The sequence below is a fragment of the Musa acuminata genome, chromosome BXJ2-10 (genome assembly GCF_036884655.1).
Source record: "Musa acuminata AAA Group cultivar baxijiao chromosome BXJ2-10, Cavendish_Baxijiao_AAA, whole genome shotgun sequence".
Classification (NCBI taxonomy): domain Eukaryota; kingdom Viridiplantae; phylum Streptophyta; class Magnoliopsida; order Zingiberales; family Musaceae; genus Musa; species Musa acuminata.
The window spans coordinates 29,667,001-29,683,662 of record NC_088347.1 but is presented as its reverse complement, the minus strand read 5'-3'; the positions used below and the strand labels follow the sequence as shown (position 1 = coordinate 29,683,662).

At 41.9% G+C, this 16,662-nt stretch overlaps 3 protein-coding genes across 7 annotated transcripts; all 3 read left to right on the top strand.

Moving 5' to 3' along the window:
* Positions 1-1,423: 1,423 nt before the first annotated feature.
* On the top strand, positions 1,424-4,984 carry LOC103968572 (UDP-glucose 6-dehydrogenase 4). Of its 2 annotated transcripts, none has more exons than XM_009381834.3 (2): positions 1,424-1,563; positions 3,276-4,984. In XM_009381834.3, exon 2 carries the CDS (start codon positions 3,294-3,296, stop codon positions 4,734-4,736), a length of 1,443 nt encoding a protein of 480 aa, XP_009380109.2. In that variant the 5' UTR covers positions 1,424-1,563; positions 3,276-3,293; the 3' UTR covers positions 4,737-4,984. The 2 variants fall into 2 exon arrangements, with proteins under 2 accessions (XP_009380109.2, XP_009380107.2); XM_009381832.3 differs by lacking the exon at positions 1,424-1,563 and adding an exon at positions 2,627-2,783.
* Positions 4,985-9,543: 4,559 nt separating this feature from the next.
* LOC135584069 (eukaryotic translation initiation factor 6-2-like) lies at positions 9,544-13,845 on the top strand. Of its 4 annotated transcripts, none has more exons than XM_065129213.1 (8): positions 9,544-9,680; positions 10,049-10,090; positions 10,605-10,701; positions 10,778-10,863; positions 10,936-10,980; positions 12,868-12,998; positions 13,270-13,380; positions 13,465-13,845. In XM_065129213.1, exons 2-8 carry the CDS (start codon positions 10,081-10,083, stop codon positions 13,720-13,722), a joined length of 738 nt encoding a protein of 245 aa, XP_064985285.1. In that variant the 5' UTR covers positions 9,544-9,680; positions 10,049-10,080; the 3' UTR covers positions 13,723-13,845. The 4 variants fall into 4 exon arrangements, with proteins under 4 accessions (XP_064985285.1, XP_064985288.1, XP_064985286.1 ...); XM_065129216.1 differs by having other exon boundaries at positions 9,565-9,680; positions 10,072-10,090; XM_065129214.1 differs by having other exon boundaries at positions 9,581-9,680; positions 9,990-10,090.
* Positions 13,846-14,196: 351 nt separating this feature from the next.
* Positions 14,197-16,576, top strand: LOC135625021 (eukaryotic translation initiation factor 5A-2-like). Its single transcript, XM_065129212.1, has 6 exons — positions 14,197-14,351; positions 14,467-14,594; positions 15,276-15,398; positions 15,482-15,538; positions 15,622-15,696; positions 16,201-16,576. Exons 2-6 carry the CDS (start codon positions 14,472-14,474, stop codon positions 16,300-16,302), a joined length of 480 nt encoding a protein of 159 aa, XP_064985284.1. The 5' UTR covers positions 14,197-14,351; positions 14,467-14,471; the 3' UTR covers positions 16,303-16,576.
* The last annotated feature ends 86 nt before the right edge of the window (positions 16,577-16,662 follow it).

Genomic DNA, 16,662 nt, shown 5'->3' with positions numbered 1-16,662 from the left:
TATTTTGTCTTTTTATATTGGTCCTTGATCAACTATGTTATGTTTTTGGTTCTCATCTCTGAATCGTATGAGCATATAGCCAACTCTGGAACTATCATGATCAATCAGTTGGACGCAGACTATGATCAATATGAGAAGTAGGGAAGATTTTGCTGTTGGAAAAAGCTCGTCGGCAGCCATAAAATAGAAGTCATACATAACACAATATTATTGCCTGAGACACTCATCGTCAACGTCAATGCCTGCTGTTTGTTTCCTCCATTTTTTGTCTTAGAATGAAAGTGACCAAAATGCTTTATAAATGGAACTGCATTACTCCTGACAAAACCCATTCACCAGACTTGCTGGGTCTTATCGAATCCCAATCAAACACCTAATAGTAAGGCACACTCCAAGTGTGGTAGGTTGCGACACCCTGGAATTTAGTAGGCGAGTGACCCACCACATGGACTCTAAATCAATGGAGGGGTGGTCTCTTGCAAGTCAGCCAATTCAGCTGCAACTTGCAGCAAGCGGCTGAGTACTGTTACCAGGCTGTCACCGCTTGTTTGGCCGTGGCTGCCAACGGTGACTGCAGCATTATTTTTCATGTCGCTCCATGTACGGTCGTTGATCTTAGTACAAGTACAAAGTTTGATTGCACATGGCCATGGGATTCGGTGGTGCATCTTCTTATTAGTCCCATTTGGTGGTCGCAAACGTGCACTACATTTTTTGGGGGGATCGTCAACACTTCAAACACTGTGACAAGTGCAGCTACTGCTTATCTGCTTTTATGTAAAGAACACCTACCTGTGATGTCATTTTTTTTTCGGATTAAAAAATATTTATTTATTTTTTTTATATCAAATGTTTAGGTATATAATCCTCTCAAGTTCGATAATCAATGATAATATCTGTGCTAAAAAAAATGAATTAGATTCAAAACGACAATTGAATCCGACATAATTGACTTTCAAATATATTTTAATAACATAATTTTTTTTATAATATTCTAATATTAATTTTAATATGCCCACACACAACTCTATAATCGTAGGAAATGCTATTTGAGTGGAGCAAGTGACTTGTCAAATTCCTACATAGTGATGCGCTTATCTTAAAACCCATATTTTCTACCCAGCCTTGTTTTGCTCAATAAACGCAAGTATATACACATGCGTGGAATAAGAATAGTCTCTCCCAGTAAAAAGCTTACCAGCCTAAGCATGGTGAGAAAGAAAGAAAAAGAAAAAGGGAAAACATAAACAGGGAAAATGACATTTTGGGATTTCTTTCCCTTTTTTTTTCTTTCTTTACATTTGCCCAAAATTCACACCACTGGCGTGACAGGCATTGTGGGGAAACAAAAAAACAAAAGGATTAAGGCCCTAAATTTACTCGTTTCCAAAACCACACAGGAAAAGAAGGGAGAGGATGGCAAGAGAAGCCTCGGCGATACATCTCCCGGAACACCGTGCGCATTAGTAAAAGCCCTAAATCTCCATCCCGGCTGCCGTGCCGCAGACCAGAAACTCTAATCTCATCACAGATCGCTCTTTTAATTTGCCTGAAGAAAATAAGGTGCCTCTTTTCGTTCTCAATCTTTTCTTTTTTGTTTTCTCTTTTGATTTACTTTTCGGTTTCTTTTGTCCATCCATTGCGGTCGATTTGGTGGCAATTACCTTCCGGTCATCTTGAAATTTGGGTTTGTGAACAAGTGATACATTTGATCGCTTACATCTTACTCAAAGACCCAAGTTGTTGCTAATGTCAGGTTTGGAGTCGCTCTCTGTTCTTGAATTTGAAGTTTGGTAGCGGCAAACGTCTATTTGTAGCGATTTCTTTTCATAATTCACCTGAATTCATAGCGATTTCTCCTGTCGAAAAGAAGGGTATCGGTCGCTTATCTTAAAAAAATTGCACCTTTGGCTGTTCTATGCCATGGGCTTTGTTGGCAGGGTTCATTTTTACTCTTACCCTCTTTTCTCTCTGTTAATATTTATTTCCAAGTTGCAGTTTCCATGGTTTTTAGTATTATTTTTCCTGTCAATGATTTCTCCATTTGTGTGTGTGTGTGTGTGTGTGAATGAAGTGTTGTAGTTGGACAAGGTCTCTGTTGTACACTTGGAATGTGTCTGTTGGTTGGTGTGTGTCACAGAAATAGTTGTCTTTTTAGGAACAGGTACACTGTTTGGATTTTGTATTTGACTGTGAATTGTAAAAGGATAAATTAGGATGTTTGATCTGTATCCAGACGGACATTTGCCTTTGTGAAAGCTTTGAATTTGATGTTTGATGCTATTTGATTTCTGTCTGCAGTTCTTGTTGATTTTGTGTGCATATATTACCATCTTATACTTGATGAATTGTTTGGCTGTAGAACAGGACAATAATATGGCATTGCAGTGTGTGTTTATGGTAGATATGGATTAGAATCATATGTTTATTGATTTCCTTTGCTTCTGAATGCTACTGCTTGTTGGAATGCGTGCCTAAATACCTAACCCTTTCCCATTCAAGTTTGGTGGACTGTGATGGATGCTCAAAAGCGTGTTGAACTGTCTTCCTATGCTGGTAAAACGTAAGGCTTTTCATGGTTAGTTTTTGGAAAGCGAGAGAGTAGATCTCGATGAGACTCTGTGTATTTAAGGAGGGGAGTCACCTCCTCCTTTCGTCACCACAAGTCATTTCTTTCTCTTCTTCCCTCTGGTAGCACCTTTCTCTCTTTCTCCTTCCATTCTCTTCTCTGTACCCCCTTGTTGGAGCCAGAGCCAGAGCCAGAGTGTGAGCCTTTTGGGAAGGTGATTTCGTTAGCTAATTTCTGCAATTTGGTTTTATGATCTGAAGTTGCCAATTTCACGTACTCAAGGGATTTGTTCCTTTTCCTTGGACTGTTCTTTGAACTTTCTGCTGGCTATGTTGATTTATGGTAGATGCATCTTCTTTTGTTTTCATTTTCTTCTTCAAACTGTTACCTTTAACATCACAAGATCTCTTGCAAAACGAGACAGATTCAAGTTTGCTAATGCGGATATGCTGGATCTGTTTTCAAGTTCTGTTCTTGCCACCGGTTTCATTTACTGATTGAAGCTTGTTGACTTGTTCTGTATTTGACTTATGGAGATGGGAATTCTCTGCTTATTTCCATTGCTGATTCCTTGTGATCTTTTCTGCAATCAGAGCTGTGTTCATGGCCAGCCACATCTTATGGATCGAAATCCCATTTTGGAGATTTTTTGTTAGTTCCTCCCACACAAGTTTCTGAGCATTTTTTCTGAAATCATTCTTTCCAGGCTCTCGAGATCACAAACATGGTGAAGATATGCTGCATCGGAGCTGGCTATGTAGGTGGCCCGACCATGGCCGTGATCGCCCTCAAGTGCCCCTCGATCGAGGTGGTGGTCGTCGACATCTCCGCCAGCCGGATCGCTGCATGGAACAGCGATCAACTCCCCATCTACGAGCCAGGCCTTGACGACGTCGTCAAGCAGTGCCGAGGGAAGAACCTTTTCTTCAGCACTAACGTCGAAGTGCACGTCGCTGAGGCTGACATCATCTTCGTCTCCGTGAACACCCCCACCAAAACCCGCGGCCTCGGAGCGGGCAAGGCCGCCGACCTGACCTACTGGGAGAGTGCGGCCCGCATGATCGCGGACGTCTCCCGGTCCGACAAGATCGTGGTCGAGAAGTCCACGGTCCCGGTCAAGACAGCGGAGGCCATCGAGAAGATCTTGACCCACAACAGCAAGGGAGTCAACTACCAGATCCTGTCGAACCCGGAGTTCCTCGCGGAGGGCACGGCGATCCAGGATCTGTTCACGCCCGACCGAGTCCTCATCGGTGGTCGGGAGACCCCGGAGGGCCGCCGGGCTGTGCAAACGCTGAAGGATGTCTACGCCCACTGGGTACCCGAGGATCGCATTCTGACGACCAACTTGTGGTCCGCGGAGCTATCCAAGCTCGCCGCCAACGCCTTCTTGGCGCAGAGGATCTCCTCGGTCAACGCCATCTCCGCGCTCTGCGAGGCCACCGGCGCTAACGTCTCCGAGGTGGCCTTCGCCGTGGGGAAGGACTCCAGGATCGGGCCCAAGTTCTTGAACGCCAGTGTCGGATTCGGAGGGTCCTGCTTCCAGAAAGACATCCTCAACCTGGTCTACATCTGCGAGTGCAACGGGCTGCCGGAGGTGGCCAACTACTGGAGGCAAGTCATCAAGATCAACGACTACCAGAAGAGCCGCTTCGTGAACCGGGTCGTCTCCTCCATGTTCAACACCGTGTCGGGGAAGAAGATCGCGGTTCTCGGGTTCGCCTTCAAGAAGGACACGGGGGACACACGGGAGACGCCCGCCATCGACGTCTGCAAGGGTCTGCTGGGGGACAAGGCCAGCATCAGCATCTACGACCCGCAGGTGACGGAGGAGCAGATCCGGCGTGACCTCGCCATGAACAAGTTCGACTGGGATCACCCTGCGCACCTGCAGCCGACGAGCCCGGCCGCCGTGAAGCAGGTGAGCGTGACGTGGGACGCGTACGCGGCCGCCAAGGGGGCGCACGGCGTCTGCATCTTGACGGAGTGGGACGAGTTCAGGGAGCTGGACTACCAGAGGATCTACGACAACATGCAGAAGCCGGCCTTCGTGTTCGACGGCCGCAATGTGGTGGACGCAGAGAAGCTCAGGGCAATCGGCTTCATCGTCTACGCCATCGGAAAGCCTCTGGATTCATGGCTCAAGGACATGCCCGCTATTGCCTGACACAAACAAAGGAAGAGAGGGAATCACAAGAGCGTCAAATTGTCAAACGGATGATTCTTCATAGTTACTGCTTCTCTAATGTTTTCTTCACCCAATAATTTATTTGTTCTGGAATTATAGTCAATTAGGCTGCTTGTATTTTTGGGTCAACGTCGTGTTTCTTTGCAACGTCATTAAGTCAATCTAATTGTACGCATGTCTGTGTCAGTACGACGAAGGGTTCGAAGCTGATGGGATTCGCACTGTTACGATCCTTGTTTTGCAGATGCTATCGGCATTCTTGCTTTAAATTGCGTGCAAGATATCTAAAGTTGGTTGAAAAAAATATATGTCCTTATATGAAAAGTTAATTTTTTAAAAAACGTTTTTAAGTTTATCATCGGAAGGTGTTTCCGATGATAAACTTAATGCCAAGACGAAATGACAAGAATGCAAGACGAAATGTCAATAAGTTAGCTCCATCTCAATGCCTCTACTTTGCAAGGTTGATACGAAGAAGTCATCTAATCGATATGACGAGAGGATGCGGTTGACAAGCCGACTTGGTTGAAATATTAATATCATGCACTCGGGACGTTAGCTCCATCTCGATGTCTCTACTTCATAGGCTGATACGAAAAAGCCATCTAATCGACATGGCGAGGGGATGTGGTTGACAAGCCGATTTGGTCGAAATGTCAATATCATGCACTCAGCACGTTAGCTCCATCTCGATGCCTCTACTTCAGGAGGTTGATACGAAGAAGCCATCTAATCGACATGGCGAGGAGATGTGGTTGACAAGCCGACTTGGTCGAAATGTCAATATCATGCACTCGGCATGTTAGCTTCATCTCGATGCCTCTACTTCAGAGGCCGATACGGAAAAGTCATCTAATCGACATGGCGAGGGGATGTGGTTGACAAATCGATCCCACATGTAGATATGATGAACCCACGTAGAGGATACATCAACACATCATGGTTGTTGATCGATTAGCCGCCATGTGGTTCACATAGCGGAGTCATGTGATCGATACCTGTATGTGATCAACATGACATGGCCTCGCGTTCCACCCCTTAAGTGCCGCCTCAACATTGCACGGATGCCAAGTAGAGTGGAGTCAGTTGGGCATGCCTGATCGATAACATGCGCCGGAAGCTTATGCTATCTCGGGTTCGACATAAGCAAGTGACAATTACGAGCAAATTTCACGCTCCTGTAATCATACGATCCACGCAATAGATGATTGTGATGGCTCCGAACACCCACTATAGAAGGAGGAGGGCTCATAAGTACATTCGGATACAACTAACTAAATATATTGGTCTTGACTTGTTCAACTAGTCAACTGGCTTAGGCATGGAATGGAAGAGGCATCGTCAAAGTTTTATAGGATTTAGATGACTCTCAAAAGAGTTCATCTTGAGATCGACTTAAAAAAAAGGAAACAAGATTGGATCCGAATTAGCTTCCAACTTTAAGAGGGTTAATCAAAACACTTCTCTTAACAGTTTGGCACTATAAAGAGGGTTTACCATGATGTCTCAAGCGAACATTGCAGCTGTCTCGGTCAAAAACCCAAATGGGTCAAAGGTTACCATGATGTCTCAAGCGATTCCATCTCCAAATCCGCTTTTAACTAGCCACTTCCACCCTAGCAACCAGCACGACCAGCCCCGACGACAATAACCATTCCTTCTGAGACCATGCACACTCTAGTTTAAATAAGTGCAGGATTTAACAACCAGAATCATCCATACCATAATTTCATATCTTCCCCCACTCAACCCAGCTAACCTAACAAGCAACACTTGCCCCACCCCCCATTCACTCCACTGTTCTGAGCTCCAATTTCGTCACCCATTCTAATTTCAAGTTTCGCAGTTGAGTCTCGCCTAGCTCAAATGCCACCATAAGTACGTTCGCCTCCATTAGCCCAAAATCCAATCCCCCACTAAAACCGAATGTCCTAAATGAATCGATCGCGTAGTTAACCGAAATCCCAGCTAAGGTTCATGATCACCTTGATAAGATGGCTCGGAGACTCGAAGATATTTGGAGGGAGATTAAACATGGGAAATAACCAGCGGTGGAGTTGCAAGTATGATCTCTCTTTATGAAGAACATAAATAATGAAGGAAAATCCAACCCCTCGAAGAACATTATCATGTTCAACTCATAAACGATGCTCTCTAAGACCTCCTTTCCCATGATGCTAAGAGGCATGACCTGTGAGTGGTTCACTAGCCTCCCTCTAGACTCGATCTCATCCTTCGATTAGTTGGTGAAAGAGTTTAAACTCAAACTTTGTCACCACAAACTCCTAAAGAAGCCTATCACTTTCCTTCTTACCGTACAACAAGAAGAAAAGGAGTCATTCGAGAGCTACACAAGAAGATTTAATAAGAAAGTTTGATTGGTCACAACTCCCTCGTCCTCGATTATGGAGAAGTAGGTTGAAAGATTCATTTAGAGAAATATTATCTCTCGATTTGGAGTTTTGTATACTTTTATAACTCACGATAGGACACAATTTAACAATGCCATCTTCAGGGGTTTGATTTAAAACTAGAGTCATAGCTAATGGGGTTGGGATTTAAAACTAGATGGCAGCATCTAGATTTGGCTTGTTAAGTGGGGCACCGCCCGTTGGGTCCTCCGTCGTCGACGAATCTTCAGCCTCATCACCAACCTCAACCTCCCTATCTTTTGCATAGACTGTTATCTTGCTTTGATCATCTATGCCATCAACTTTGACCATTACAATCTTGCTATCAGTGGGATACCCAACAATGGAGTCCTCGGGAAGTGCAATATCAAGATGGTCATACTTAACCGGAGAGATAATTAGTTAGTCTCCGAAGGAGTTAAGCCCCAACCACATCAACCCCATTTTTGAACCCCCAAAAGGCCTTGTACTTAGACCACCCATTGGGTTTCTACCTCTGACTCATGTGCTTTAGCCTCCTCCAAATACCGAGTTTGCTCTTCTATGGTGTATTAGAGATTATCAACCTTTCAGTATCGACCTCTCCTATCTAAGATGATTAAAGATTGTACAAATGTTCCCCTCCTCCATCAACTATCGCATCATTAACTCGTAGCAATCGAAGCTTTGCTAGATTGAAGTCCCAAGCACTAATAAGGTTAGCATGCCATTGCGAGTTGTCGATGGCCTCACGCCCCTGAATCATCCAAGAGATGAGAGGTGGGTTAGTGGGATGATTGTTGTTGCTATCGGTGCCACTATTGGGAAGTCTCGAGCTTATATGGCTCGTCTGGTTGAGACTCCCGACGAGACTCCCCACACCGATCCCTCGAGCATGGAGATTTGGATCTCCTAGGAGGCCTCACCACTGAAGGAGCATCTTCCTATGCCTCCACTGGCTTGGAGGCAGTGGCAATGGAGGGGAGCTAGAGGATGATTTTGCCTGACTTGGGTGCTAAATGAACTCCTATAATATGTTAGTAGTATTCTCTACCAACCTCCTCCTCCCTTCATACTTGGGCTGACTCGAGATTGGAGATGACCTATTTCATCCTCGCACCTTGATGATAAGCATTCATCTCGAGAATATTTTCACGAAGGTCCATACTTACAAAAAGAGATTAAAGTTCACACATCCCAAACATGCCCTCGAAAAATGAACCCTGATATCTTACCCTGAGGAGTAAGGCTAAGTCTTATGTTAATGAGTCACTACTCGCTCATATGAAGGATGATAGTGGACTAGGATATGGATATAGCGAATCGTTAAAACTTCTCTTTTTTTGACCCATAAAACATCAGGTGGCATTAAAATTTTTTTGAATGAACTAATCTAAGTTGATCGGCTACTCGTTCCTCGCAGAAACCAAAAAAAAAAAATCTTTTCTTCCAACCCTTCCAAGAGTTTAGTGCCCCATTTACCTAGTATCGGGATGAGGTAAAAAGAAAGTACGTCAACCCCTTAAAGCATAGAATATAGCAAGCCAATAGGAGGGTTAATGTTAGGGGGGATGTGGAGCCTTCGACACTTCTCGACAAACACCACAAGAAAGCTCCATAGATTTGACACCATCTAAGCAGGTGAGAACTTCCAAAAGTTGAAAGTCTCAATAAAAAAAGAGTGGAAGTGAAAATAACGTCCCATCTCCAATACATCCATGCATGTACAAAACAGATAATGCGATACATAAAGTCGATCACCCGATCGAGGAAACAGCAATTTGAACACTATTGGTATGTGATAGATCGTCTAAAACATCTTTAAGTCAAAGACTGATGCTATGAAGTCCAAGTTAGAGGACTATGCCATAGTTGGTGGAGCCACACCACTAGGTGGATTCGCCTCCGAAGGGATAACCTCTATCTTAGTATGATCGACTCGACTCCCTCTAAGGATAAAACTCTTATCGTTACATCTAAGGTAGTGATGGACCACCATGATTTATAGAGGCCGCGAGTGACACTTCCACTACCCGGCCACCCGTTCAACTTTCAATAGCCTCCAGGAGAGGGAGACACATCGATTCAATCCAGGATGGCTCCACGCAACTGCCAGATGGAGCCTTTATACTTTGTCATGCCAACCCACTCATAGATGATTATGACATGTGGTTGGTTGTTAAATCACACTTAGATCCACCTTGATTTTTTCTCCCATCGAGAGAGAGAGAGAGAGAGAGAGAGAGAGAGACTATGCGCAGACACATACCGTACAGCACACTCGGTCGTGTCGACCCAACATGTGCCATAGCGGCCCGCCGTGTTGACCCACTCTGTGTCACCACGCCCGACCTCATCAGTCCACCATGCGCCTCGATACCAACCTCAATAACCCACTACCCTTTCCTTTGGCCCATTAACCATTTCCAAACCCTAACTCGCGAGCGGCAGTCGCATCGGCATCGGCATCTTACCATCCCTTTCACCCCCTCGGCGCCTGGATCTCTTTGGGATTCGGATCCTCCTCTTTCAGGTCCCTCCGGTTCGCGTTCCTTTTTTTCTTCGTTTTTCTTTTGGGATTATTTTGTATTTCTCGCGGTTTACGCGGTGATAAGTAAAATGATCGAAACCTTCTAGGAGGTGGAGTCTTGAATCCTTTGGTTGACTAGGTTCCTCCATGAGCCTAAAATTTACACCCATTTTTCATTTGTTGTTATTCCGTGATGTTTTGATCGATTGGTTTCGTTCTCTCGCCCGTCGCCACCGAATCTGTTGATTTAGCGCTGCTAAATTTTCATTTTTTTTGGCATCTTTGTTGATGATTCAATGAAATTTGTTCCAGTTTATCCTTAAACTTCATGAAATGTTCCAATCCTGTCTTCTTCTTTGCGGTGATCACAGGCTAATAAAGGGTTTTTTGGCAGCCAGCTGTCATGGCTACTCGTAAGTACCAAAATCCGCTGCTCCACTAAATAGTTATATTATCTTTTTCTTTTTTTCAAAGATTTCTGTAGTTAATGAAAACGAAGAACTAGTGTGCTAATGTAAACTAAGATACTAATGAAGGTAAATAATTTGGCATATTACAAAAAAAATTGACAAATCCGCTTAGCTGTGTGATTTCTTTAAATCCTTATTATTCTTTTTTCTTCATTGTAATTCTCTTTATGAAAATATATAGACAACTAATGAAATTGAAATCTTGTGTCCCATTCATGTAGCTACTGGGTAGACAATTGAAACTCTAAAATTGTTCTACAATTCTATTTTTCTTCCATTATTGAAAGATCCTTAGATGGTGAACTGGGTGGACAAGCAGTGCTCACCTTTTCATGTAGCTACTTGAAGATAACAACTCCATGCTTTTCTAAATATGCTATATGATGCTTGCGTTATGTTGTTAAACGGTCTAACTCTTAAAAGATCCCCTAAGAGATCGTCATCTAACTTTTTACAGGTATTCAATTTGAGAACTCTTGTGAAGTTGGGGTTTTCTCAAAGCTGACCAATGCCTATTGTTTGGTTGCGATTGGAGGATCAGAAAACTTCTACAGGTTTTAACACTTCCATTCTTTCTTTTGCAATAGTTCCTGTATCTGTCGCTGATGATCTAGATTGGATGACATGCAGCATGTTTGAAGCCGAGTTGGCTGATGTTATCCCTGTGGTGAAGACCTCTATAGCAGGCACTAGAATAATTGGGCGACTTTGTGCTGGTAAGTGCTAAGTTTATCCAAAGTTTATATGATGACTACATATTTCTCATGCATTATCCCACTTCAATGTAGGAAATAAAAATGGGCTTCTCTTGCCTCACACCACGACGGACCAAGGTAAGAATTCATTGTAGATGCTTTTGCAATATAAATTAATCATAAGTGATGTTGAATTTTGGTAGCTATTTGCCCTAGTAGTTTTAAGTACGTGGACCCTGCAAATTCAAGTCTAGCCATTTAAAAGACAGAGAAAAACATAATCAAGGTGGTGTGAGTTGTTTCCTTTAGAAACCCTGATTGGAAAGAAAACACTGATTGGAGATGAAGCCATTGGGTTTGCACAAGGCTTGCTACCTAGCCTATAAGGTAGGTCCATAGTTATTGTTTGTACTTGCATTAAGAAATAACATGAGGTGATCTTTATAAAATGGTGGTTTGATCCATTTTATCACTGTCACTTAATAGCATGATCGGTCTAATACTGGAACGATGGAGAAGGGATGGAGCCGTCTTTGAGACTGGAACTATTCTATTGCATGGAATTGTATTATCTTAACTGAAATTTATACTGGTGTCTTTGAAATCTTACAAGGAAAGTAGATCCATAACAGCCTCCCACGTTTGAGAAAGATAATTATTACTATGTGGCACAACCTTGAAATCTATCCTGTTCGCCAAGGATGTAGCGAAAGCCTACTCGACCCTGTCGTAGCCTTCTCGATTGTTAACAAGACTCAATATTGAGCGAATTCAACTTTCTTCTACTTGTGACAGCTTGTTCCACCATTTTGATGCAAAATCCACCACAGGAGTCCAGTCCATATTGGCTTGAGTCATGGCCAGCCTCGTCATCTCTCAGTAAAAACTGTTCTACATAGTTTTGAAGAAGGAATTTAGACTTATCTAAATATGCAAGAAAGTGGCCATTAACTTTACCCCCACAATTTTATGTATGTGTGTGAATTGTTAAATCTTAAGACCATGATTGGATATTGTTCCATTTTTATGCAATAAATTTATCACAAACAATAGTTAACGTATCTAGTTTTTAGCTTTCGAGATCATCAATATGTGCAGTCTTATTTTGGCAATCAAAAATTATGTTTACATGACTTGAATCAGCAATATAGGCTTTGGATTTTGGCAACATTGTAACATCTTTTGGCTCATTTAAGATGTTTATCTGATCTAAAACATTGTGTTGATGTTGGTTATGAAATGTAGTTCTGTAGTCAAAACAATGATGTACCATCTAATTTTTAAATAAATCATATGACTCTGGATATTTTTAATTTGAATTTTTCTAGGATTGTGTATCTTTAAGTCCTTCTATTCAGCTGCAGTAGTAACTTCATATCCATCAAAGGATCTTTTTTTGCTTATCTTTTGACTTTGAAAAAATCTGTTGACTTAAGTGAATTTTAGGTGATCCTTTCATGTATCTAACTAAGGAAATATCAAGTCCAAAAAAGAATTCTCTTTTCCTTTTTCTTTTACATGTCAAAGAAGAGGTTGGACTGCCAATTATGAGTGCATAATTGGTGATTGAACCAGCAGAGCTGGATAAGTTTTCGCAGCAATAGTTGGTGATTGGACTACCCATTAGCTGTTCACAGATCAAAATCAACAATTTTTGCTGAGGTAAAAAAGTCGAGGCTATTTGACTGACAATTTGGATCCCTCTTCTCAATGAGTATATTTACATGGTTGTGTAGGATTAGTAGACAGTGAAGAATAATTTGTTAAATAATCTTCTTTCAGGAATCATATTTAGTTTAGGGGAGGTTTAGACAGACTGCCTTTCTTAGAAAAACCATTTTCTTCTCATATGATTTCTAATCAGGAAAACAAATTATCTGGGGGCTTTTTAAATGAAAGAAGGAAGAGAATTTTATCTAAATATTTAATATGATTTCTTTTTTTTATAATTATGTTATCCTCCAAAGTCACTCATGTAACCAAAGGGGACTATTCTAATTGATTTTTGTTTAATTGTTTTTTCAGAGCTCCAACATCTGAGGAATAGTCTACCTGATCAAGTGGTTGTTCAAAGAATAGAGGAAAGACTATCTGCTTTAGGCAATTGCATAGCTTGCAACGATCATGTTGCTCTCACACACCCTGATCTGGACAGGGTAAGCTATTTTCGTACTTACAATTTGCGAGGGGATGGTATCCACAGATATGAAACATGACATGCAACTAGTTTTGCCTAGAAAAGAGAAATCAAATCCTGACATGACTTTCATTTTCGCCCTATATGGTTCAGTTGACATGTTGCTTTTCTAATCCCTAGTTACCTTTTTTACTGTACCTTAAATCTTGTGTCGCAGCTAATTCATTTTTTTTCCCTCGATGTACTCCATGATCGGATAGGTTACATCATTATATGGTCTTTTATTTCAGGAAACTGAAGAGCTCATCGCCGATGTACTTGGAGTAGAAGTATTCAGGCAGACAATTGCTGGGAATATACTGGTTGGCAGTTATTGTGCAATTTCGAACAGAGGGGGTCTGGTAAGTTAGTGTGGCTTCCACTGAAACACGAGGCAGACAAGTATTGTTATTGATATCATCTTCTTATGTTGGATTTCCTAACAGGTTCACCCGCATACATCCATTGAAGACCTCGACGAGCTCTCCACTCTTCTCCAAGTCCCACTCGTTGCCGGAACAGTGAACCGAGGCAGTGAGGTAATTGCTGCTGGTATGACTGTGAACGACTGGACAGCCTTCTGTGGATCCGACACCACTGCAACTGAGCTCTCTGTCATTGAGAGCGTTTTCAAACTAAGAGAAGCCCGGCCAAGCTCTATCGTTGATGAGATGAGGAAGTCACTCATCGACAGTTATGTTTAGGATTCTGAGATTATATTTCTTCCAAAGTAACTGCTTGTATTTATATAACTAGATGTGCGTTACCAATGTGCTGATATTGTCTCAACTACAGCTTTCATTAAACTCTTTCACATTATTTTCTCACCTTGCTCAATAATTCGTGTTATAGTTCATTCAACTCATCCTTTCATTTCTTACACTTGCTACCTTTGACAAGCGACAATCAAGCGAGTGGGGTCTTTAACAGAAAAGCAAATCCCAAAGCGGGATAAGTATTGATACTGGATTCGGTTGAGGATCGTCAATTTTATCCATCTCGGATTGCCCGACGGGGCCACCCGCCTTGGGATTGGAAGCATAGAATGGGTCTCATTCGGGTATCGATGTTTTGCGTATCGGTAGAATTGAATTCCCTAAAAAGTCGCAAGCGTCGGATGTCAACACGGATGGAACGCAAAATAATGCTTGTACGTATCAGACCGTCCACGTGTCGTACTCGATCGCACGGCCATCGTTACTCGGACGCCACAACGTTGGAGTTATTTATTAAAAGAAACCCTAGCCCGCGGCGGATTCCGGCGTTCTTCTTCTTGCGCCCCGTTTCCACTCGCTGTTACTTTTCTCTCTCCTCCTCCGTTAACCACGAGCAGGTACGAAACCCTTGTTACCATCTGCCGGTTCGATTCTTTTTCCCCCTCTATCGATCATTCTTGTTGCCGTCTTGGATCGTGATCTGTTTATTGTTTCTTCGATTCTTTGAATCAGCGATCATGTCGGATGAAGAGCATCATTTCGAGTCCAAGGCCGACGCTGGAGCGTCCAAGACCTACCCGCAACAGGCTGGGACGATCCGGAAGAATGGGTACATCGTGATCAAGGGGAGACCATGCAAGGTCTCTTGTTCATTCCGTCGTTTGAATCAATTACTATTTCTGTCATATCTTGATTTCTGGATTTGTTAATTCTTTGCATGGAATATGTGTTTCTCCGTTAAACTTTTGGGTCTGTTTATCCGTTAATTGGTGTGCGGTTTTCCGCGATTGTTTGCAATGAGATATTGTATAACGTCTTCTGGTTTTCTTTTACTTATATGCTTCCATAACCTCCATCTACATTAGGTTGTGATGGTTCCAATATGGGTTTCTTGGTTAATTACGGTTTTGATAGTGTTGATGGATCTGATTCATTTCTGTTAGTCTTGTGTGACCATCGATTAAAACTAGTAGATGTGTATTGACGAAGATTTGATATATGGATGTCAGGAATCTGGACGAAGATATGCAATTTTGTTATATGATCTGGTCTCTTAATTCATATGATCTGTTTGTATTTTACTACAATTCCAAATGCTATCTGCAGGAAGTGAAAAACAAGGACATCTTTTTCATGGACATAGGGAATAAACTGAACTCATGTAATGCACCTTATTCCATGATTTTTGGGATTGTTCCACTGTAAAGACAATCTTTGTAGCAATCTAGAATGCGTTTAATGTATGTGTTTGTGGTTCTATAATTCCATGCCCTTTTTGTTATTATGATTGTAAACAGCATATTCTCTCTTTCAATTTATAGGTTGTTGAAGTTTCAACCTCCAAGACTGGGAAGCATGGCCACGCAAAATGTCACTTTGTTGCCATAGACATCTTTAATGCAAAAAAACTTGAGGATATCGTGCCATCCTCCCACAACTGTGATGTTTGTCCTAGAACATATCATATTGAATTTTTTTTTATTCGGTAGTTTTTAAAAAAAATTTAATTTGTTTGGTTTGTCTGCAGGTTCCTCATGTTACTCGCACTGATTATCAACTGATCGACATATCTGAAGATGGTTTTGTATGTTCTATCTTCGTTTATATGTCATGTTTCTCCTATTTGATTGATGAGTTTTGTAATTAATATTTGGTCGCACATGGTAGGTGAGTCTTTTGACTGAGAGTGGCAACACCAAAGATGATCTGAAACTCCCAACTGATGAAAATTTGCTCGCTCAGGTTTGTCATGAGGATTGATATTTCCAATTCATTTACTTCTAAGAAACCTGAAGAAAGTTACGCAAAATGAAATTAACTTGCAACATCCAGATACTTAGTAATTTATGCTCTGCGTAAATTGCACTGATGTTTCAGAGAGACTGAACGTAGTTAGACAAAGACGTACTACATGATTTGCGACTCCAATTGTATTGTACTCTAGAGGCAATTACGTGAAATTGGGAACATTAGATTTGATGTTATTTGTTATGTTAATTGTGTGTATCATATGACATGCTGAAAAACATGCTTAATGATGCAACAAATATCACGAGTAAAAATCTGACATGTAGAGTGAGTCTAACTAGGATTTTCCAGTGCATGAGACACCTTCTGATGTGTAGCTTATGAGTTTCTCCTACTCATCCTTCTGTGGTTTCATGGACCAGATAGAAAAGCCTCTGAAAGGGATACTTCCCCTTAGTCTGACATTGTTTAATGTTGGGCCATCTGAATGCATTGCAGCTCAAGGATGGGTTTGCTGAGGGGAAGGATCTGGTTGTTACTGTGATGTCTGCAATGGGTGAAGAACAGATCTGTGCTCTGAAGGACATTGGCCCCAAGTAAGTTTTTCTTGCACGCTGATTTTTATGCAAGCGACCCTGTAAGAGATGTAACGGAGATTCTTCAGTCTTGAAAGAATACTACATGGTTTGCTCCTTTTACTGCCTTGCCTCTGTAGCGAAAGAGAAACTCCTGCTTTTGGTACTTCTATTGGTATTTCTGTACTTGGTTCAAAACTGTTTTCTTTAATCCAAGTCCTCTGAACCGAGCATTTGTAGAAACAATTATGTCATCACTTATTGTTTCTAATAGTTTACGTTTAGCAATCTTTTTAATATCTCGGTTTTTCTCATTGCTTTGACTCTTAACTTCATTAACAGCTACTTCTTGTGGTATTTAAAGTTATTCAATCTCTTTATCCTC